General features: G+C 46.6%; 1 protein-coding gene across 2 annotated transcripts in view; it reads right to left on the bottom strand.

The window, feature by feature from the left end:
- ACACA (acetyl-CoA carboxylase alpha) overlaps positions 1-22664 on the bottom strand; it is a 242720-nt gene that overhangs the window by 19263 nt on the left and 200793 nt on the right. For both annotated transcript variants that reach the window (XM_040244115.1, XM_040244114.1), the window contains exons 47-51: positions 19689-19785; positions 16376-16472; positions 15372-15507; positions 7412-7589; positions 5228-5340 (exon numbers count right to left, since the gene is read on the bottom strand). In XM_040244115.1, the coding sequence (XP_040100049.1) occupies positions 5228-5340; positions 7412-7589; positions 15372-15507; positions 16376-16472; positions 19689-19785 (621 nt within the window). The remainder of the gene's footprint in view (positions 1-5227; positions 5341-7411; positions 7590-15371; positions 15508-16375; positions 16473-19688; positions 19786-22664) is intronic.

The raw sequence follows: 22664 nt of genomic DNA, 5'->3' as shown, positions 1-22664 counted from the left end.
AGGTTGCTCTCCCTAAGGTGGAAGGACAGGGATCTGAGTCACCGGGGACCCAGAGGGAAGAGGGTCCCTCTGACAAGTTCTGACGACAACCTTGGGCAGGCAGAAGCTCAGGTTCAGTCTAACAAAAGGCCTGCTGGGTCCCTCCAGCCTGATGGACTTGTGACTCACTCCTTCCTGGGAAGAGGCAAGCCCAGATGCTTCAGCAAACAGAATCCGATTAACAGATCACACCAAAAGGACCCCTTCTTCCCAGAAGCAGCTGTCACGACTGCACTAGACTGAATGAGGCCAAAGAGCTCCTGAACCAGTGTGATGAGGTGGGCTTTAAGCTGGGCCTCCTTCAGACAGGGCTTCCCTGGTGGCTTAGACTGTAAAGAAATCTGCCTGCAATGCAGGAGACCTGAGTCTGATCCCTGGGTCAGGAAGATCCCCTGGAGAAGAGAATGGCAACCCACTCCAGTATTCTTGCCAAGAGAATTCCATGGACAGAGGAGCCTGGCTGGCTACAGTCCATGGGGTCATCATAAAGAGTCAGACATGACTGAAGCACTAACAATTTTCACCTTCACTTCCTTAAGAGGGGAGGCACAATCCCACCCTCGCCTTCATGACTTAACCTTCAGCAGTCTTCCTATCACGGAGACCAGGGCCCAGGGGCCTCGGTGCCCCCGGGAGGACACTCCGGTACAGCAGAGGGAGGGCCCGAGGCCACTCCCCAGGCTGACGGGTAGGGCTTCTTTCTTTCCTGTGCTCAGCTTTCCAGGCAGGGACACTGCTTCCTGCTTCAACGGGCCACGCGGGCTTCTCCGCTTACAGCATCCCAAAGAGGGCACAAAAGATGGAACAGCGCACGGAGCACAGCGAGCCCATCATCTCTGCCAGCAAGAGCAGCTCAGCTGAGTCCCCTTAACTCAAGGACATGGCTGTTTCCTGTCATCCTGGTGGCTAAAGGGGACACTCAGGAGGGAAGCAGGCCTGAGGATCTTCAGACACGTGGATCCTCACCCGCAGCCATAGTACTCCCTCTGCGCCTGGGGTGCCGCAGGCTGGAAGGCGTGGGGGTGAAGGGTAGATGTGCGTGCAGATCTGGGCAGGGGCAGCTCACCGGGGCTGCCTCTGCCTGCATCAGATCACCACTCCCAGGGCATGCTCCGTCCTCGTGGGCACAGCCGGTGCGCAGGCTGCCCGGCTGTCTGGGAACAGGGCCACGGCCAAGACGTGTGTCTGGAGAAGAAAGCAGCTCCACCAAGCAGCCCCTTGGTCCGGGTATTCTTTGCACTGAGGACAGGGGCTGGAGGGAGCGTACAGTGGCTTTGCACTTGGACTGGACGGCTTCCCCTCCGCCTAAATTGATTTGTGACTTCCCTCTGAACACAGGAAGAGGGCGAAGATTCGGGAGAACCGTGCATTACGGCATCAAGAGGCCAGGCTGTGAAGGCCGACCGGCTCCCCGGCCACCCTGTGTGTCCCAGAGGTAGAAGGATGTCAGAGCGAGACGGGGAGGCCTTGGCGGGCTGCGCGCTGCTTCCAGAGATGGAGCTTCACTTCCTCAAGGCAACCAGATGGGAGGACATGCTCCCCTTGGCACTGACTCTGCCAAGCCCTGGTTCCGAGGACTCAGGGTCAGAACCTGTCCAGCAACGCAAGATTCCAGGATCTGGGACGGCCCCGCATTTTTTGCTGGGGCAATTATCGCCTTTTCCTTCATCAGGGGCCAATCTGCATACTAATTTCATACTCTCTGTTGTAACCAGAGAACTGTACACTAGTAATTCACCACCGCTATCCAAACTAACTGGATAAAATGGCAAAAGGTCATTTTCTTAAAAATAAAAATCCCAAAAGAGATGAAGTTACTTTTCAGTCGCTAAGTCGTGTCTGACTCTTTGCAACCCATGGACTGCAGCATGCCAGGCTTCCCTGAATCAGCTGTTCAAAATTCAATTGTTTACTCATTAAGTATTATTAATGAGTAAATACTATTTACGATTTTGACCACCATCAGTCACCATGCACTGGTCTAAGTGACTGAACGGCACGCTCCCCCGGGCCGAGGACGACTGGGAAGAGACGGAGAGCACAGGACAACCTCTACTCCCACAGGCTTCCTCCTGCAGCAGGTTCCTCTCGGGGCAGCTGGCTTCAGATCACAAAGGGAAGCGCTCTTGTTTAACTTTGATCAGGCTCAGTATTCAAGGAAAACTGGAGGAAATCCTGAGAAGAGCGGCACATAGGGAACCAGAAATTCCCTTCTGGGCACCCGCGTATATTTTGTATCTTGGATGACTTATTTAACGCTTTCTTCTGCCTCAATCTCCCAATCTGGAAAATTAAGTCATTTTCACCCATTTTGTAAAAGAAAAAAAGGCATTTTGGCAGTCTGCTTCTAGGCACAAAGAAAGGAATCAGAAGCTGATGTGAACCCCCCAAAGGGGCTGGCTTTGTGACACTGTTCCCGTTACACCGCCGCTGATCTGTCCTGTCACAAACACGCCTGAAGGTCCATGGTCTCCCCGTCCGACCGAGAGTGCCTGAGAGACGAGACCGCTGCTGCTGCTTCCACATTTCCTTCCCTATGCCACTCGCTCCCAAAGTGGGCCGAAGCCACCCAGAGAGCTCGATTCCAAATGTGGCACGTGCTGCTGCTCACGACTAGGATGGAGAGGAAAGGATGCCAGTCCCCACGTTTGGAAGGGGCTTTGCAGATTCAGAGCAAATGCACGTTCATCCGATCCCGACGCTGACCAGGAAGGGGCAGTGGCCCCCACTCTCCGGATGAAAGAACAGATGCTCGGAGAAGTTCGACAGCCTTCCTGCAAGCCACACACCCAGGACTTGTACACACTTATCTCACTCCACACGCACATGCAGGAGACACAAGGGACGCGGGTTTGATCCCCGGGTGGGAAGGATCCCCTGGAGGAGGGCGTGGCAACCCACTCCAGTAGTCTTGCCTGGAGAACCCCATGGACAGAGGAGCCTAGTGGGCTACAGTCCATGGGGTCGCAGAGAGTCAGACAGGACTGAGCAACTAACACTTTCACTTTCTTTCATTTTTCCTCCAGCTCCACTGCTCATGTTCTAGGCTGCCCCAGGACAAAGCCTGCTTCATGTTTAGCCCACTGAGGAGTTTTTCTCTTGTGCCATTTTGGTCAAGGTTAAATAAATCTGGTTTTCTTCAATGTGGATTGGAAATTGATAATGAGATGATTTGTAACAAATGATTAAATGGCCATCACTTGGGAAGCTCCTCCTTTTCCCCTTTCCACGTTTCAAAAGTTGAAAGGTGCTGGGTGAAGGTGGGAGCGATGTCATTTGCCTCCCAGCCCCACACCCCCTTACCCTCCAGCCACTCTGCAAACAGATGTCAGAGAGGATCCCTCTGCCTACCACCCAGTTACTCTGAACGGATGATAACAGCCATTGGGGGGTTAAAAAGAGGCAGTGAACCCCCAGTTAATGAGGAGGAATTCAGCAGGCAGTGTAAGATAAATGGAGCTCTCTCTGCTTCTGCTGGAGTCAGCATGAACTGCGGCCCTGCGGCTTGTTTGTAGCAAATGGACTGCGCGAAATATCAAAGGGCAGTGATCCAGAAGAAGACCGACTTTGACAAATTTTAAATTGGCCAGAAAGAAAACCAGCAAAAAAAAAAAAAAAAAAGAAGAAGAAAAAAAAAAGGAAAAAAGAAAAAAAAAGAGAGAAACAATTATGCAATTCGTGGTGTCCTGCAATCGTGGCGCTGCTGCCTTTGTACAGAATGAGGGGTTAAAAACTGCTGCAACGATCGCCGGATGCTGGGAGCAATTATGAGCATCTGAGCGAGATGCTTATCGGTGGCTGAAGCTTTTAGAGCTCTCTCTGTGTACAGTTGTGAGGAACTTGCACTTGAGCTGCAGTTACTTTAATTAAAGTGTATGGGGTTGGTCAGAAGTAATTATCCTGTTTGGAGAAGAAAGAAGGGAAAAAAAAAAAAAACACCACCTCAACAATTCTGGGTGGCAATAGATTTTAGAAACCTGGCCAATTTCTTGTTGTCTGTGTGCAGATCCTATAAAAGGATCAGGCTGTGCTGGGTGAGAGTTATTGGCAGTTGTTTCCTAACGGCAAACAATGGGACACGAACAGGGTTTATGGTAGCCCGAGTTGCTGTGTACAGCAAACACTTTGGAAAGCCCCATGGGCAGAGGAGCTTGGAGGGCTGTGTTCGTGGGGTTGCACAGAGTCAGATGCGACCTGCACACACGCTCGTGCACGGCTCAGGGCTCCAGAGTGAGGGCGGGCACACCCAGCAGCTTCTGTGTCTCTAGATGGGGAGGGTGTGGAGGGCTCACCAATGGTACTTCACTAATTAAACCATTACTTGGAACATTAAGAGGTAGTATCTCTTGTTTTACGTCTTCCATTCACTGGATTTCACTACCTTTTAAAGACAATCTCTCTGTTCCTTTAGAAAAAAAACAAAATCAAACCAAACCAACAAACAAAAGATGATCTTTTACTAACATAGCAAAGGTCTCAGTGGGAGACCTGGGCAGAAAATGAGTGTTTTAAGAGACTTGGAAACTCTTTCAGGCTATGGACTCAACACAGGGCTCCCATGGTTTAGTCCAATGTTCAAATTGCACGAGCCTTCCAAAAGCCCCAGAAACAAGTGAGCAACCCAGTAAAGGCTGGACGCATGGAGCACAGATGCTCCCGGGGCACTGCTGCCTGGCCTCTGCTGTACATGCGCAGTGTGTGCTCTCTGCTTCCACTTCTCCAGCTCGGGATGGCCCTAGCATGCCGCTGGGCAAGGGCTGTGGCCTTCCCGTCCCATGACACGGACTCTTACATCCCTCAGCAATGAGGTGGGCTCGTTCAAAGAGACGAGCGGGCACAGGATACTTAGGCTGACCATGCTTTCTGCCTGGCCAGCCTGCCCCAACAGTGGTGTCCCGCTAACCACTCTGGACAAGGACATCCACAAGCCTAGAAAGATGAGCTGCCTGAACTGTAAGGAAATATCAGAAGGAAAATCGGGTGACTTTTGCCTTTTTAGGGCCCACTTCCCCTCCTATTACACACACTGTTTCATTCTACCAAGGTTCTTACCATAGAGAGGACAGTAAATAAAGATTATCATGGATTTGATCAAATGCTTCAGTACCTCTTCCCCTGGCCTATGAACGCACTCATTACAAATCAGCTGAATGGCTCATTGACTTGCCAGGAGGACATGCAGACATACCCAGTCGCTCAGCCAAGTGGATGTAGACTGGGTCTACCCGACGCATGGTTTTCACCAGATCCTTTCTGCGGAATTTGATTTCTACTGTCCCTTCTGGCTCCAGAACAGATCCCCTGGATCAGAGAAAACAGAAGGGAGACAAAACAAAAATAGAGGCACTTTAACGAAAGGAGACAACAGGGAGAGGCTGGTTATAGTCTGTGAACCAGGAAATAGCTTCGCTATGGTTCTGCCCACTCTCGGTTCCCAGAGGTAACCCTGGAGAGAGGAGCAGGCACCAGAGAGTATACGTGAGCTGCGAGAGGGGCCTGGCAGAAAGCAAATAAAATCATTCTCATTATGATATCAGTCTACTTCTATCTCAAAGGGAGAAGATACAGGTTCCACCATCTACAGCTGAGAAGGGTAAAAGAAGTCACATTTTCCAGAAAAAGAAAAGAAAAAAGTTGATGTAGGTGCAGTGACAGTTGAACAATCTCCATCACGCATGCTGTTCAACGCGGGGAGTGGGTGCCGACCAGTCCCACCCACACACGGCAGCCTGCTGTTTACACTCAGGCTCATGGGGCCAGGCCGAGTGGGAGAGGAAACAGCCTGCCGCCATGGAAATGACTGGGTGAAGGGCTTCAGGGTCACTTCTAGTACATACTGATGACGTTCTATTACCAGGAAGTTCACCCTAAACACCTTTAAGAAAACCTTCTACACATTAGAAAAAATTATATACATATGTATATTATTTTACATTTATATAATTTTTTAAGTGTAGAAGGTTTTATTAAAAAATATATATATATATAGATATATATATATACACATAGTGACTTCCTAGGTGCACCTATGGTAAAGAATCTGCCAGTGCAGCAATGCAAAAGACATGGGTTCAATCCCTGTGTGGGGAACATCCCCTGGAGTAGGAAGTGGCAACTCACGCCATTATTCTTGCCTGGAAAATTCCATGTTCAGAGGAGCCTGGCAGGCTACAGTCCATGGGGTCGCAAAGAGTCGGACACGACTGAGCAACTAACACATTCACTGGTTGATATGTGTATGTGTGTATATATATATAATCTGATATCAGATCAGAGGCTAGGCTGGGACTTAAAAGTCAGTCCTTAAGTATAGAACGTTAGCACAGCGATTTGACAATAAAACCACTGGATTCTCTTAATCAGGTTTTGAAGTAAGAGCTGAAACTTTGGGGAAAGGGGAGACATAGGTGCTCTAACAAAATGACTGGATATAGGGACTGGCGTGGAAATGTCAAGGAAATATGAAGTAAGATTTATGAAAGGGCTGTAAACAGATGACGAAAGGAAGTTGGATTTGGTCCATTTTGTTTCAGGCGCCAATGACTAATGGAAGCTTGGGATTTTCATTGCAGTTCTCTGCGAGCTTCGAACACTGCTCTCCAAGCCTCAAGGGAGGCACTGGCCCTGGGGGAGAAGCTTGGGTTGGAACCAAAGAACCTGGGTGCCGCGAAGCACCTCGATGGTCATCCAGCTCGTCCCACAGACAAGGGGAAGCAGCTCAGGGAGAGTGAGGACTGCTCCCCTCTAGCCTGCGGCAGGGTCTGGTAAAGACTCCAGGACTCCAGACTAACAGCTCAGTCCTTCTGCCCCACCTCGCTGTAAGCCACCTCCGCCACACACCTAAGAAAGAGATAGTGAGGGACTTCCCTGGCGGTCTGGTGGTTGAGACTCCACCTTCCAACGCAGGGAGTGTGGGCTCGATTCCTAGTCGGGGAGCTAGGATTCCACACGCCTCATGGCCAAAATACCAGAACACGAATTAGAAGCAATACTGTCACAAATTCAAAGGAGACTTTAAAAATGGTCCATATAAAGAAAAGAAATAAAATCTTAAAAAAAAAAAAAGAGATACTGAATAGGTCGATCTGAACAACCAATAGGAGACAGTCTCTCAAGTTGGGGTCCCGGATGGAGAATTTCATGGTAAAAGAATCGAGGGTGGGGGAATCACACTGGGAAAGTCTGACTCCAGCCTAGCTCCCTTCTTGTGCTGGTGGATGCTACCTAGAAAGCCTAGCTTTGTGACCTTGGAGCCCTCTGGGGACAGTCTGAGACAGATAAAGGCCCCTTGGTAAGACAGGCTCTCCCGGAGGACACCCAACAGCGAGAGGCTCCCCAGGGGTAGCGAGAGGAAGCAAGGAAGGAGCGCTACCTGCTCTCTCGGTCCGCGTACATCTCCATGTGCCGTGGGTTGATGGTGGGGTCAATCACCACCCAGGAACCACCTCGGAGCTCGGCCTGAGGAGGGATGTAGACCATCACGGGCTGCGAGCACTCCCGTAAGCCATCCACAATGTAAGCGCCGAACTTCAGCACTTGGTCGTACATATCTGGGGAGAAAGAGACAAATCAGAGGCCATGAAGCGGTGCTTCCAAACACTGTTCCCATCATGGTACATGGAGAAATAAGGCTGCTCGTGGCCAGAGGCGATAGGTCTGGGGGTGCAGCTACCCCAGGTCCTGGAGACTAAAGCGGCTGGTGTTCCCAGCTGTGCCCTGTTTAAGACGCCAGGCGACCTTCGAAAGCACGCCAGCTGTGCACTGTCTGGGTGTCCCTGGTGGTTTAGTGGTTAAGAATCCGCCTGCCCATGCAGGGGACACAGGTTCGACCCCTGGTCCAGGAAGATCCCACGTGCTGCAGGGCAACTATGCCCGTGTGCCACAACTGCTAAGCCTGTGCTTCACAACAAAAGTCACCGCAACAAGAAGCCCACGCACCACAATGAGGAGCCCCTGCTTGCCGCAACTAGAGAAAGCCTGCGCAGTAACGGAGACCTAGCTCCGCCAAAACTAAAATAAATACATCTTTAAAAAAAAAAAAAGTGCACTGTCTTTCATGAGATACAGGGTGCAGGCCCTGTGGACTGCATCTCCATTTTACATCTTCCCTGAATTTCTGTACTCAGGTTTCACCACATTAATTCACACTCGCTCTACCAGTGTTGAGTATTTTTCATGTCAATATGTGATCTCTCTCACTACATTAAGTTTTCTGAAGGAACTATTCAAGCTCTTTTCAATTCTTCTCATGATACTTAGCATATGATAAGCCCTCCGAATGCACAGCTAATGAAACTGGATCCTTCAAATATTTTATCTCCAAAAAACTGCATCTTGGCATCCCCAGGGTCCTGGCCGGTGCCTGGAACACAGTGCTCAGTAAGTGTCTGCTGAATAAATGAATGAGTACATGCAGGCTTTGCAAAAAACACAGTGAGAAAGAAAAAGTCAATTCTTTATCAGTTGCATTTTCATCAGGGTATCAATGAGAGAAAACATTTTAAATGCATACGTATTTATTGGAAATATCACACAACCACAGGAAAAGAGGAACCATCTCTTTATTCTGCAAAAGAGCATGCTCTGTAACACCCCTCTGCGTCCCCTCCCCCCTAGCCAAGGCCAGAAGCAGCCTGAAGAAAAGGGACCCCTGGTGTGAAAATAGAGTCAGTCCTCAGAAAGCGGGATCAGTTATTTATTTCCCAATAATTTATGGCTTTTCCCCATTTCCTAGCTCACTGAAGTCTAAACACTGCTAAAGTTTTAGGTTTATGATTCCAGATGTTTAATGAGTATTTCAGTGGAACCACAATGGATCCTTTGAAACACCAAATAGCAGGTTCAACTGAGTTCAAACTTTCCTATCAAAGAGAGGATCTCAATTTGGAATAAATCAGTCTGGAAAGCCAAAGCAAAGAAGGATTTTTTCAGGAACTTAAGAGCAGACCAAAGAGAAATTGCTTTCATTGTAGTTCCTGGCAAATTAAACTGCTACCTTCTCCAAAGTAAGAACGGCCCTCTCTCTATATGAATCATCAGTGAGCACAAGGGAACTACGGAGGAAGTACGCCTCTCTCCACTGCTCCAACCTGGCTGGCTGGTCTGTGAAGGAATCCCCCAATTCAGAAGTTGCCCCAGGAAAAACTCTATGTGGAATGTGAATGGTCATACACTCTGTATATATGATCAGAACAAAGACAGTTATTCCTTTGGGAGGAAAGCAAAGATCCAAAAAATTTACTGCTAATTACACAACTGCTGTATGAAGAGCAGGGAATAAAGGACTTTAAGCGCTTTACGCTAATTCCGTGGTTATGAAAATAATTGCTCAGTTCAAATTATTTTAACTAAATTAATTCTTTAGTGGATATTTCAACCAGAGCTACATAATAAAATAATTGTGTAATTAGCAGTACATTTTTCAGTGCTGCCAAGAGTATAGTCTCAGAAACTGAGTAACAGAAAGGAGTGGCCCTCAGTGGTATCACTCGCGGAGAAGAAGTGGGAAGCGGAGATGAAAACGACAAAGTGGAACAACAGGACATGGCACAAAACAGTCGTTCCATGTGAAAAACAAAAAGTAAGTTAAGAGGTAAATGACTGTGTTTCCAGCCTCTTCGCTCACTTCTGTTGGGTTTGGGTTTTTTAAGTCTTCACTGAATTTGGTACAAGATCGCTTCTGTTGTTTATGTTCTGGTTTTTGGCCTGTGAGGCATACTGGATCTTAGTTCCACGAACAGGGATCAAACCTGCATCCTTTTGCATGGGAAAGCAAACTATTAACCACTGGCCCACCAGAGAAGTTGGCTCCGTTAAAGACATGTCTCCATCAAAACCCAGCTCTGTACTATGATGAACAGACCCAGCTCCCAAAAAAGGAGAGGACTTTATTCAAAATGTACTTCCCGTGTATAATTTAAAAAACCTTGATTTTGTGCATAAGCAAGTTGTTTGGGATAAAGCTGAGTATGTGTGCATTTTATTTTTGTGAAATGGACTTTGGTCCCTCTTTTTATCTTCACAGCTAGCTTACTGTATACCAGGGAGCATGACTGCATATACACACACATAGGAATCAATCATCAGAAAACTCTTCTTCTTCTTGTACGCAAGTGACAGGTGAGTAAACCGAGGCTTAAGCAAGTAAGAGGCAGAGTTGAGACTTTGAACCCAGATCTTTCTGGCTCTTATTAAGTCAACATTCTACTACTATATTCTTTTTTTAAAAGATTTTTTGATGTGGACTATTTTTTGAGTCTTTAACGAATGGGTTACAGTATTGCTTTTATTTTGTGTTTTGGTTTTTTGGCCACGAGGCATGTAGGATCTTAGCTGCCCAACCACAGACGGAACCCACACCGCCTGCCTTGGGAGATGAAGTCTTAAGCACTGGACCACTGGGGAGGTCCCTTTGCTGCTACATTCCCAGCCCACTACTGTTAATCCGAGAAAAGAGCGTGAGACCAAAATAATCTGCTGTCCTGTATCTGACGCAACAGCTGAGCCAAATGAAGGCCTCAAGAGAGACATGAATAAATGAGTATTTCTGAATTTTGCCTGGACTTTTGATTATGTTCAGAGATAGCAGAACTTGTACTAGCAGCTTTGTGCAGGGCTTGGATCTGACTGCCAAACAATTATCTTCAGGCCTCCAAGACTGTGAGCAGAAAAGAAGCATCAAGCTTCACTGAACCTGACAAGTTCGGAACGGAAAACAATGCCCCCATCTAACCTGGACCATCAACAGCCCCCCTCACCGCCCCCCACCCCCGCCAATCCAAACCATCAAAACACACAGAAAGCAACAAAGGCTGTTAGAATATCATAAACACATGCACAAACTCTACACACAACATGCTTGTACTGGGTCCCAGCTGCCCCAAACCAGACATTTCTGCAAGGCAGGTTGAAGCGCTTAGCAACAATCTGAATCACATTTGTTTGAAACCCCTTCATATTTCAGAGACAGAGCAAAACCACGGCCAGAAGCAGCAGGAGAAGGGGGATCCCCAAGGGTTTCGGCTAGACATCAGTCTGGGGAACTGTAAAGCGATGCATATGCTGACTGTCAATTCTCGGGGCTGAGAAACGCAACGGGAATGGAAAATACTGATAGGTTCGTCCTCGGAGAGGCGGGAGCCTGCATATTCCTAAGTATTCTGAGCAAAACCCATCTGTGTCAATGGTGATCATGCAGCCTTCCCAGGGTGTTCTTGGCACCCCAGCACCAACCCTGTCTGGGGCCTTCATTATTACCCAACACGGATACTCCTCGGCGGCCACATGTACCAAACAAGGGAGGAGGTTGGTAGGGTGTTTCTGCAGCGCCCCACTCCCTCAAAACTGAGACAGATCTCATTGGCTTGGGGCGAGATTATCTTAGGAGCTGAAGGTAAACGTCAGGCGTACATGGGCCATAGACACATCAAGTCTCTTATGAGTTCATTATGGCCGGCTGACACAGTATTTCAACATCCAAGTAATCAGAGACTTTAAAATAGACTTTCATTCCAGTTAAAGTTTTCAATAAATGTGTTTTTTTATTGTTATTTATAACCTGTCCTGGGAAAAAATAATAAGTATAACATGAAAAGCCGACTGAGAGTGACCCTGTAGCACCAGCAGTGAGGCAACTTAATATCACTGGGATTTGCATCCTATCAAGCTATTCACGCTGAGGCTGGGACCCTGGTGCTAATTTCTAGTAAATTTCACGCTTGATGTCTCCCTGTTGTGGGTCATTGCCGGTTCGTCTAAATAAACTGCTTCCAAATGGCTCTTCCATCTAAATATTCAGCCAGTTTTTATAATTTAATTTTGCATTATGCTGAATAGCCTTCCGGCCAGATAGAGCTCATTGGGAGAAAAAGCACCAATACCATCTTGACATGCTTTTATTTATTTATTTATATTTTTACTGCTCGAATTAGACCTCCTAGGCCGACTAGTAAAGAGTTTTTTTTTTTTTCCCCCCTCCACTAATGTCAATTTTCAGCATAGCAAGAGCTGTCTCTAATCTTTTCCTACTCATTACACACAATTTTGGAGTCATTTTACCCACAGTGCAGTCGGCTCCTGGCTGTGTGTGTGTGTGCACTCAGGGATGGCATAATTGTTTATTTTCCCTCCCTGCATAATCCCCAGCCAGTATTGAAACCCAAACTGCAAACATCTCCCCAAGGGATATGGAATGACTCTCAGCTTTGGTCCCTTTACATGAGATAATACGTAGGAAACATCCTGACCTGTATGTAAATATGAGGGGGGGAGGCTGTTCCTCCCCTCCCACTTCCACACTGTTCTCTATCTTCCCCAAAGCTTATTTGTCTTAAGCGATGTGTAAATGAATGCAGCAGCACCACAAATTCAGAAAACACAGCTGATCTTGTTCCATAGCAGGCTAATAATTCATTTTTGATTAGGGATGGGGGTGGGGATGGGGAGTTACTATCTAATAGGTATAGACTTTTATGTCAGGGATGATGAAAAAGTTTGGGGTACAGAGAAGTGTGATGGTTACACAACAATGCGAGTGTATTTAATGCTGACAAATTATACATTTACAAATGGTTAATATGACAAACATTATGTTATGTATATTTTACAATAAAAAAACCGTAACTCATTTTCTGAGTTCTTGCAGTTTCTTGTCACAATCATCCCAAAGGAGAGGGGAGGTAGGTGGACAATTACACTTTCTCAGGAACCCAGATATTCTATTCTTGGGATAGTATAGTAGGTCTTGTTCTGGCTCATGGCTCTAAACTGTGCTGCAGGAAGTAAAATGGATCTGTGTTCTCATTTTTTAGCTAAACGATCTTGGGAAATTTACTTAACCTGAAGTCTCAATTTATGTAAATTGTGGATAATAATATAACTCACCCCTTAGAGGGGCTTGTTGTGACGATTATGTAAGATAATGCATGTAAAATGGTGAGTGTGGTGTCTGGTGAAAAGAGCTCCATGACTCTTAATTGTTGTTGCTCTTATGGTTACAGGGTGAGCAGCCAATCTGGGGCAGAGCCAAATGTGCAGTAGAATTAAGCTGTCCCTACAAGCAGCACATCGCAAACTTCTGAGCCCTAAATTTGTTGGGACAAAGTAGCCAGGCTGACTTACTCCTAAGTAATGTCAGGATGAGTGAATTCTCATGTTTCCTAGAAAAGAGGTAGCTAAGGAGGAATATCATTTGCATTCTCTTCCAAGTCTTAAAGTTTTTATTTTTTTTTGCTCAGTCGTGTCCAACTCTTTGCGACCCCATGGACTGAAGCCTGCCAGGGTCCTTTGTCCATGGGATTTTCCAGGTAAGAATACTGGAATGGGTTGCCATTTCCCAATCCAGGGGATCTTCCTGACCCAGGGGTCAAACCTGCATCTTTTGTGTCTCCTGCGTTGGCAGGCGGGTTCTTTACCACTAGTGCCACCTGGGCAGCGCCTTTTAATGTAAATCTTACAGGCAAGGGATCTGGGATCAAGGGAAATCTGATGAATCTCAAACATACATACAGGAAAGAGATTTCAGAGACTTCCCTGGCAGTCCAACGGCTAAGACCCTGTGCTTCCAAAGCAGGGGGCATGGATTTGATTCCTGGTCAGGGGACTGAAATCCCACATGCCATGGGGCATGGCCACAGAAATAAAAACAAACAAAAAAATAAACGAAAGGGATTTCAGCTACCCCCCCCCCATATAGCATCATTCTCTTTTGAACACTGCGGTGTTTTGTTTATACATCATGGGTTTAACTTTCTGCACAGGGCATTTTTCTTGACTCCTGCAGGCAATGTCTTTCCTGACTTATTTTTGTTTTCTCTGAAGTAGCATAGCTCCCTGCACGTAGGAACTCAATAAAAATGTGTAGGATTGACTTGTTTAACCTAGACTCTCAGTATCTCATGGTAGTTCCACTGATTTATTATCTTGGTCAAAAAATAATTCACCTTGAATAGGAACGTATACAAACACTAATTTGCATGTATAGGCCAAGTCTCCCCAAAGAAAGTGCAAGATGGGGTAGTTCTCCAGTAAATGTGGACAAAGGGGGCCTTTTCAACTAAAATAAAACAACACAAAAAAACCCCATAAAAATTGCCTGGCTGTCTACATTTGGGTAGGGAGGCTGGCCATCCGTGCAGGGGTTTTCCTGGCCGAGGAAAGGAAAGGTGTTGGCAAAAGGCTCTCACTCCCTCCACACACAGTTGATGATCTGAAAGAGGATAACTTCTCCGCTTTTTTCTTCCCTCAAAGGCAAGAGATGCTCCTGCCCCAAGCTACTCTGAGTTCGTCCTCTCATATATTCTCTGCCTTCCCTCGGATCACGCTATTCACTTCACAGCATCAACTCCCCCTCCCTCTCCTCCCCTAATCCACTCTCGCGCTCGCCCTGAGTCAGTCCTCTCTGGCTTCCACACGGCCGTGAACCTCTGGCCACTGGAGAGAAAGCTTTGTGACGCTGGGAGGGAGAGTGCGTTTGCCAGAACCGCCCACGCTGGCTCCGCACACAGAGGAGTCTCGGCAATGGCGGTTCGGGCACCAAGCAGGGCCTTCCTAATCACGGTCTAATGCGCTGGAGCCACAGGCCCGGGGCTGCTGTCGGACCATTATAAAACACAGCACAGACTGCCACCGACAACACCCTCTGGTATCGAATCTGTTCATTTTATCCTGATGAGGGCTAATTTCAGTATCTATCTTAGTCGGGGTAGAGCATTAAAGAGTAGCACCAACGAAGAGAATGGCCACAAAAGAGGCATAGGGACTTAGCACGACTCAGGACCATCAGAAAGTCCATTGCTCACTAAACCTCCAATGGCGGTCCACCTAGATAACCCCAGTAGAAGGTTCTGAAACTTTGTATGGAGCAGTTAAAAATGAATTTTCCCATTCCAGTTACAACTCGGAAAGTATCTCAGAGCGTAACCCCCCAAGGAGAAGGCAATGGTACCCCACTCCAGTACTCTTGCCTGGAAAATCCCATGGACAGAGGAGCCTGGTAGGCTACAGTCCATTGGGTCGCAAAGAGTCAGACACGACTGAGTGAGTTCACTTTCACTTTTCACTTTCATGCACTGGAGAAGGAAATGGCAACCCACTCCAGTGTTCTTGCCTGGAGAATCCCAGGGATGCGGGAGCCTGGTGGGCTGCTGTCTACGCGGTTGCACAGAGTCAGACACGACTGAAGCGACTTAGCAGCAGCAGCAACCCCCCAAAGCCTAGGGTGATGTGCTCAGGACACCCAAAGAGGTTCTGTGTGATATGAACACTCCCCACCCTCTGCTGCAGGGTTCAGGGGCATTGGTCCCACCCCTCCAGCCCAGGGCCGGACCAGTCACCTTTCATCCCACCGGAGAAGCCTCTCCAGTTGGCAAAGACCATCAGAGGCAGCCCTTCACGGTTGAAGTCCTTGATGGCCTGATATGTCTTAAACGCGGAGTCTGGGAACCAAACCTGGCCAGCCTGCTGGATAATCTGTTGGGAAAAGGCAAAGAGAAAGACACAAATAATGACACAGCTTGAAGGGGGAATCTCTTCAAGAGGGCGAGGTTTTACTGTTAAAAACTAAAAAAAAAAAAAAAAGTAAACCAAAGTTGTTCATCAAGATCTGCATCTTTGAAATAAAAAAGAAAGGATTCTGGCTCTTGGACTTTGTTAAATATGCCTCTTTTTCAGCCTTGATTCCACCACCCGCCCCTCCTTAGCCCCAAGGGGGGAACCTTACTGCTTCCAAGGGAAGGACGGAACCTGAGGCATTCTTGATCAATGGTTCCCAGGGCCACCTGAGTGACCTGACTACACACCTCCAGCAAGCCCCCTGGTCAGTCTCCACATGCAGCCACCTCTGTGCCTGGCGCAGCTTCCCTCCTCTGCTTAGTCAACGGCACGCATGGGCCCCCACTGCATAACCTCCTCTTGTCCCTCCCCCAACCCCTAGTCAGGCTGTGAAAACCTAATCCAGACTGCGGCATTCACATCTGGTGTTGAGGGCAGGCATCCTTATCAATTCCAGAAGCAGCTCTGCCACGCGTGTGCTTGGAGAACCCGGGACCAACGAGCCCGCAGCATCATCTCAGCCGTCTTCCTACAAGACCACGTTCTCCACAAAAGGAGACTGTTTTTTCTAGCATCCGGAAGACCACTGTAAAGACCTAAGAATTTAGCTGGCAGTGCATTCCGAGTCATCTTAAAAGTAAGCACGTGATGGTCTAGACTCACTCAAGGCTGCTGACTGTCTTGCCTCTAAAATTGGTGGTTCGCAATGCTCCCAGTACATCCACGGCTCTGCAGCCGGGAAAACAGAGCCCCAAGCATGGCACTCAGGGTACTACAGGTGACCTACCTTGGCTTCAGAATCCAGGTTTGCAGGATCAGCCGGGATACTCAGCTCCACTGTTCGGGTTTCTACGGCAACTACTCCCACGGGTATTCCTCCTAGCCTGATAAAGAACAAGCCGTGTGAGGGCCTGGTGCACGTCACTGTTACAGCTAGTCATTTATTTTCCAATCCTACATCAACACCTTGGTGGAGGGGAAGTGGAAACAAATACAGAGGCAGGGGGAAATCGGACTCTTCCTGGGGTAAAATATTACTTCACAGATTTGGTAAATATGGTAAATTGGAAGGAAAGTACCCTCAGAGTCACTCCTATTCCCCAGCACAGGATAAATTTAAACCAAGGGTTGTACCAGGGAAGCCTCTGCATTGAGACTCAACAGCCTAGTACGTGTACGAGATCTTGTGCACACACACACGTGCACGCACACACACACACAGACTCAATCACTGTAATTGGTGAAACTGCTCAGTTCACAGCAGGTCTTTGGTAAAGATGGAGGGGAATGGTTGGATAGGTGGTGGTAACCTGAAACTTCACTGTAACAGAGCTGCCGTTGTCTGTGGACTACTAATAACAGGGTTCCAGGTAAGACGTGACGGGACAGTAGGCCTCACCACAGGGCGTATGGATGGGGAGTTTGCAGGCGTGTTGCAGGATGATGAAAGATATACACCAAGTGTCGGCAGGTGGTTAAACAAGCCCTCAACTTCCTCTTCCATTGGAAAAGAGCAAGGGGCCAGGGATAACCTTCAGAAGTAACCTTGGTGGAATAGGTGATCTATATTGGAAGGATATATTTAATCTCCATGCTCTGTTAATTAAAAAAAAGTTCTTCAGGGGCTCAAAGCCTCTGCGTCTGTACTTCATGACACCCTTCCACACATGGTCCTCATAACGATTTCCTAGTAAAAATCAGGAAGGCAGAGAGAAAGTGGGTGAGTGTGAGTGAGTCTGCAAGGTACAGAGCGAGTCCTCACTCTGGAAAAAGTGACTCACTCTTCACCTTCTGACTGCATTCCTTGGGGTTGGGGCTGGAGCGGGTTATAGTCTCTCACTCCCCACAGCATCTCCATAACAAACTTTTCCGTGGAGGATGGTCTTTGGTTGTCACACTGGCTATTGGAGATGGATTCCTGTCATCACAAGAGGCCTGACAGGGGCCAGAGTGGGGACCACCCACCCCCTTGTCACTTGCCTGCACTGAATCAGAACCAAAAGCCCTCTAGACAACCAGACAACGAGCGGCAGGTACACAGGAGGGTTCAGAAATATTTCTGTTCACAATGATTAACAATCCAACTGGAAACTTGTAATTGCAAAAGCCACCCTAAATCGGTAACTTATAACTTATATATTAGGGCCCATGTGACCTAATAAAGAACATCTTTATCCGAGTATTACAGTTATTTATTGAACTTGAAAACAGCTCAGAACAACTTCTGTTTTCTATTATACTTCATATAAATTTTATCAGGCTAGCACATGAAGATGCTACATCTTGTTTTATAGTGTGTCCCTGGACAAGGTGCCATGGAATAATAAAAGACAATTTACAGCCAATAGCACACATATTCCAAACATACATACCAAAGATGAGTTTTGGCAGCACTTACAGTAACAATCCCAGAAGAATACATTTATATTTATTTCTCGAAATGCCACTGCTTTAGAAAGAAGCTGGCTCCATTTGTGTTTTATATACTTGTGAGCATGCGTATGTGGTTTGGAGTGAGAAGCCCAGAACTCATCAGATGGAAAGAAAGAGAGTCAGGGTGAGTGTTGCAATAAACAATGGCGGAGCTAACCGAAGCCAAGCTTGACTGATCTTGCTCATGGAACAAGCCCTCTTCCCATCATAAGTGGAAAGCATTATTCTCTTATTTCCCACGGGAGGATCTTAAAGACATTAACAAAGGTTTGGTTTAGCTGAGGCTTAAAATCAGGCATGTTTTTTATGGACGGGAAAACTGAAGCAGAGTATAGTTGAGAGATGCTTTCTCAAAAAGTTGGTCCCAGTGTCCTTCAAAGACTCCCTATAACAAACCAATAGGTCCCAAGTAGGGGGGCTCTCTCCCCAATGGGACTTCTCTAGACACAAAGAATAATCCTCCTTGGGACTTGGAAGCCCGTGGTGAGGCAGAAGCCTGGGATGCCAGGGAAAAAATGGGAACTAGTCCCGGGGAACCATGGCTGAGGCCAACTCCAGGCTGACTCTTATTCAGACCCACAGGGAAAGAGCCCGTCTGTGGGATTTGCCATCTGATGGCTCCTTGTCACTGGCAACACGAGGTCTGCTGACTGGCTGGGTGGAGACAACCACAAAGCCTAGAATTATTTTCGAGGCTGGAATCTAAATCTCCCCCCGACGTGGCATGCTTGAGAATCTGGAGCAGGTGCCACTTTTCACCAAGATAAGGGAAACTGATTGCCCCCGAGAGGCAGGTGAGCTCCAGATGTGGGTCCCTGGGGCGGCGTGTCTCCGCGGTGCAGGGCCAGATTAAGATCAGCCTTGGCAGGTGCTCGTTATGGCGAGCAGCGCAGATTATTCCGTGCAGGGCTCACTGTGGAGTGAAGCGCTTCTCAGAGTGGGTATTAAAATTTAATAGAAACTTCGATTTCCCACTTGAAAAATAGAGGTATTCCTGCAAACTATTCCAGCTTATTTTACTCCTGTTTCAGGTCAACTCCTTTTTTTTTTTTTTTTTGGTAATTCAAATCTGATGATAAGCCAGTCTAGTGCATTTGTTACTAGAAGAATCTCGATGCCCTGAAGGAACTTCTTCCGGTTACACGGATCTTTCAGGGGGGTCACATAGAGAAGTAGATGAGTCTGATTCACTGGGAACCTACTCTGAAAAGAAAATGTTCTTTGAAGGTCGTGGTGGGGGGGGTGTCACTGGTGAGCTATGGCTATTGTGGTTGGGCTTTATGGCCCCCAGAGAGCTTTGCTTTTGGCATTATGAAAAGGAAATGTTGTCAAAACCAGACTTCAGATTAAATGCGTCACTGGAGTTACATGCTGAATGACCACTGGGAACCAGGGCTCCAGTCAGGCTGCCTCGGGCATGACTATAATCCAGTACTGTTAGAAAATTTAGCCAAAGAGAGCATTAATGGTAAAAACCTATATAGCCCTTTGTTATTGTTGTTCAGTCACCAACTCCTGTCCAACTTTCTGCAACCCCATGGACTGTAGCTCACCAGGCTCCTCGGTCCTTCACTACCTTCTGGAGTGTGCTCAAATTCACGTCCACTGAGTCGGTGATGCTATCTAACCACCTCATCTTGTTGCTTCCAAAACAAAAGAGGTCTTACCTGGCTCTGCCAACCACCACAGTCTGTGCCCATGGTTGCATGATCTCCGAGAAAGAGCCGTAGTCAAAAAATCCACTCAACCACTGACCTTTCTGGGCTACAGAAGGGAAAGCAAGGAAACAGAAAATAAAGATGATCAGTTCATTCAAAATACACCAGAACTGGTGAGTGGAAGGTTGGATCTGAGGGGTTATTTGGGGGAGTCTGTTGTTGTTTTTAAACATATTACAGTAGATGGAAACATTAGGCAGCTCAATGTTCATCTGCCTTCAGACCTCATCTCCTATTTCATTTGCTAGTCTGAATAAAAAGAATCATTTATCAGCGAAAGCATCATTTATTGTTAAACGATGGGGTTCAGCTAGCAGAGTTCGCCTGCTTTTAAATAAATAACCTGGCTTCTTTCACGAAACACCACAAACATTTGTCAAAAGGCAGCCGAGTCATTAAAGATGTTTTCAAAATGTCTATTTCTACTTTAAAACTTAGCTTACAATTTTGTTTGATTCCACTGATTCCTTTTGTTTGCTGTTGTTATATCATTATAACACAAACTGTATTCATCTAACAGTCATGCTCTGCATTGAAGGAGGGAAATAGGATTAAATTACTACAGGTAATATTTTAAAATTTGATTCCACTGATTTTCTTTCAATGGAAATATGAAGATAGGCAAATGATAAGTATCAATATTAATGATCAGATGAGGACCCCAATTTGGGGAAGAGCTTCTCTGCTAGAAAAGCAACAAGATACACTTGCTTTATTTACCGTTGACAAGGATGATCCTACTGAAAGAAAGGGCCATGCCCATATACTCTTAAAAGGTATCAGAAATAGGAGGTTCTGATACCTACACTTAATGTCATTAACCTCCCTTGTGCACGGATTTCCTTCACTGGCAAGACACATGACTTTCAACATCTTACTTTAAGAAAAACAACTTCTGTTCCACAGGTATCCATGTTTGACCAAGGCCCCATCAAAGCCTCTGCAAACAGCTGTTTCCTAGCTGCCCTCTCAGCTCACCATTTCTCAGTGAGTCTTCTAATTTGAACGTGGCCCTCCGCCCCATAAAAACCCAAGTCCAAAACCAATTAAAAGTGGAGGTCCGAGCAAGCTAACCTCTGCTGACTTAAACGGGATGGAGAGTGTTTTATCAAGACTAAACTTGTAATTACTGTGTTCTACATCCCTTGCCTCTATGGCCCCCGTGTAAAATGTGATCATCCATTTCAAAATTATCTCTCTATCGTGAGCCCAAAGCCGATCGTTTAGATTCTGGGCTCGTGTTGGGCGTCAGTTTGAAGAATATCGTGGCACTATCTCCTCTAATAAATGACTTTAACTTTTCACCTAGAAGATATCTGCTTTAACTTATCACAGGGAATCATCTGCTTTCTTTAACGCTTCCACTAAATTAAAATCTGAAGTCACTCGATTTGGGAGCGAGTGTTAGCTGCACAGAGACAGCAGGATGAATTACTAGGGAGTTGATGAAAAAAATATTATCCAAAAACTAGAAAACTTAGTTTATCACAAATTCATTTTATTCTGCAGTTCTCATTAATAATAGCCAGGATAATGCCTGTCTACACGTGCACACACACCTGTTCAACTCCTGAAAAAGGGTTCAGATTTTGACGAGGGTTCTAAACCAAACTTCTAAGTGCCTCAGGTTATCGAAGTTTTGGTTAAAAATAATTGTATCCATTTATTTATTTTTGGCTGTGTGGGGTCTTCACTGCTGCCTGGGCGTTTCTCTTGCTGCAGAGCATGCACTCTAGGACACGTGGGCCCATTAGTTGCCGCTCCAGGCTCTAGAGCACAGGCTCAACAGTCCTGGTGCCTGGGCCTGGTTTCTCCGAGGCATGTGGGACCCTCCCAGACCAGGGATTGAACCCATGCCCCCTGCCGTGGAAGGCGGATTCTTTACCACTGAGCCACCATGGAAGCCCAGGATACTGAAATTTTAACTTCGTATGCTTGGATCATTTTATGGTTCTTACTTCCATAACAATGATTTGGAACTACAGAATTCATTTCAAAGTGGAAATACTTTTTCTTTAAAATCCCTCCTGCCTAGTATGTTGGTTGATGGAGGGGAGTCATTGGAGGGGTACAGGTATTATAGGTGGGCTTTACTGGGCCCCCTCAAAGAGCAGGTCATGTTCAGTTCATCAGTAGAACTTAGAAGCCACTTAACATGGCTGTGTATTATTCCCAGGAGAACACTCACTAGGTCTTGTTCTGATTTCTCCCAGAAAAGTCCTGCATTTTATGACTGATAGATATCTTAGGCTCGTGGCTCTTATTATAAGTTTTGGTATAAAAATGAGAGGTAGGGCAAAGATCACTATGGTGATTTTTCTATGTCAGAAAAACTATTTAATTCTATTAAGATTAACAAGAAAGGGGATTGGCGGCAACAGGTAAGGTTTTAAATTAAAGTCAACCCTACTCTGGTGATTTTTCTGTCTATAGTTAGGTTTCCGAATTAAGCCAAACTCCTAAGTATTAGCTGTGTGACCTTGCCCAAATCACGTAACTTCTCTGAGCTTGTACAATGGCCATCTCATTTTATCTCTGAGAAGCAGGAAATCCAAATAAGATGGTGTATATGGAAGTGCTTCACAGTCCCACCTGGCTTTTCAGGGGGTGCCCACATAGGATTACTAAGCTTTCCTTAGGAAGAATTCTTTTTTTTCTTTTTTAACTCTTTGGCTGCACGACAGGGCATGGGGGATCTTAGTTCACCAACCAGGGATCCAACTCATGCACCCTGCTTTGGAAGCGCAAAGTCTTAACCACTGGACTGCCAGGGAAGTCCCTGAATACCTCTCTCTCTTTCAGCAAAATCACAATGACTTTTAAATTTATCTTCTGCATTCCATTCTTTTAAATACAGCCCTTTGAAGGGGGGTTGGGGAGAGAATAGTTGCAAGAAACAGGCAAAAAAGAACAAACACTTTCCCC

This window comes from Oryx dammah, unplaced genomic scaffold, assembly GCF_014754425.2.
Source record: "Oryx dammah isolate SB20612 unplaced genomic scaffold, SCBI_Odam_1.1 HiC_scaffold_8, whole genome shotgun sequence".
NCBI lineage: Eukaryota > Metazoa > Chordata > Mammalia > Artiodactyla > Bovidae > Oryx > Oryx dammah.
The sequence above is the reverse complement of the archived record's forward strand: the minus strand, read 5'-3'. Positions and strand labels throughout refer to the sequence as shown.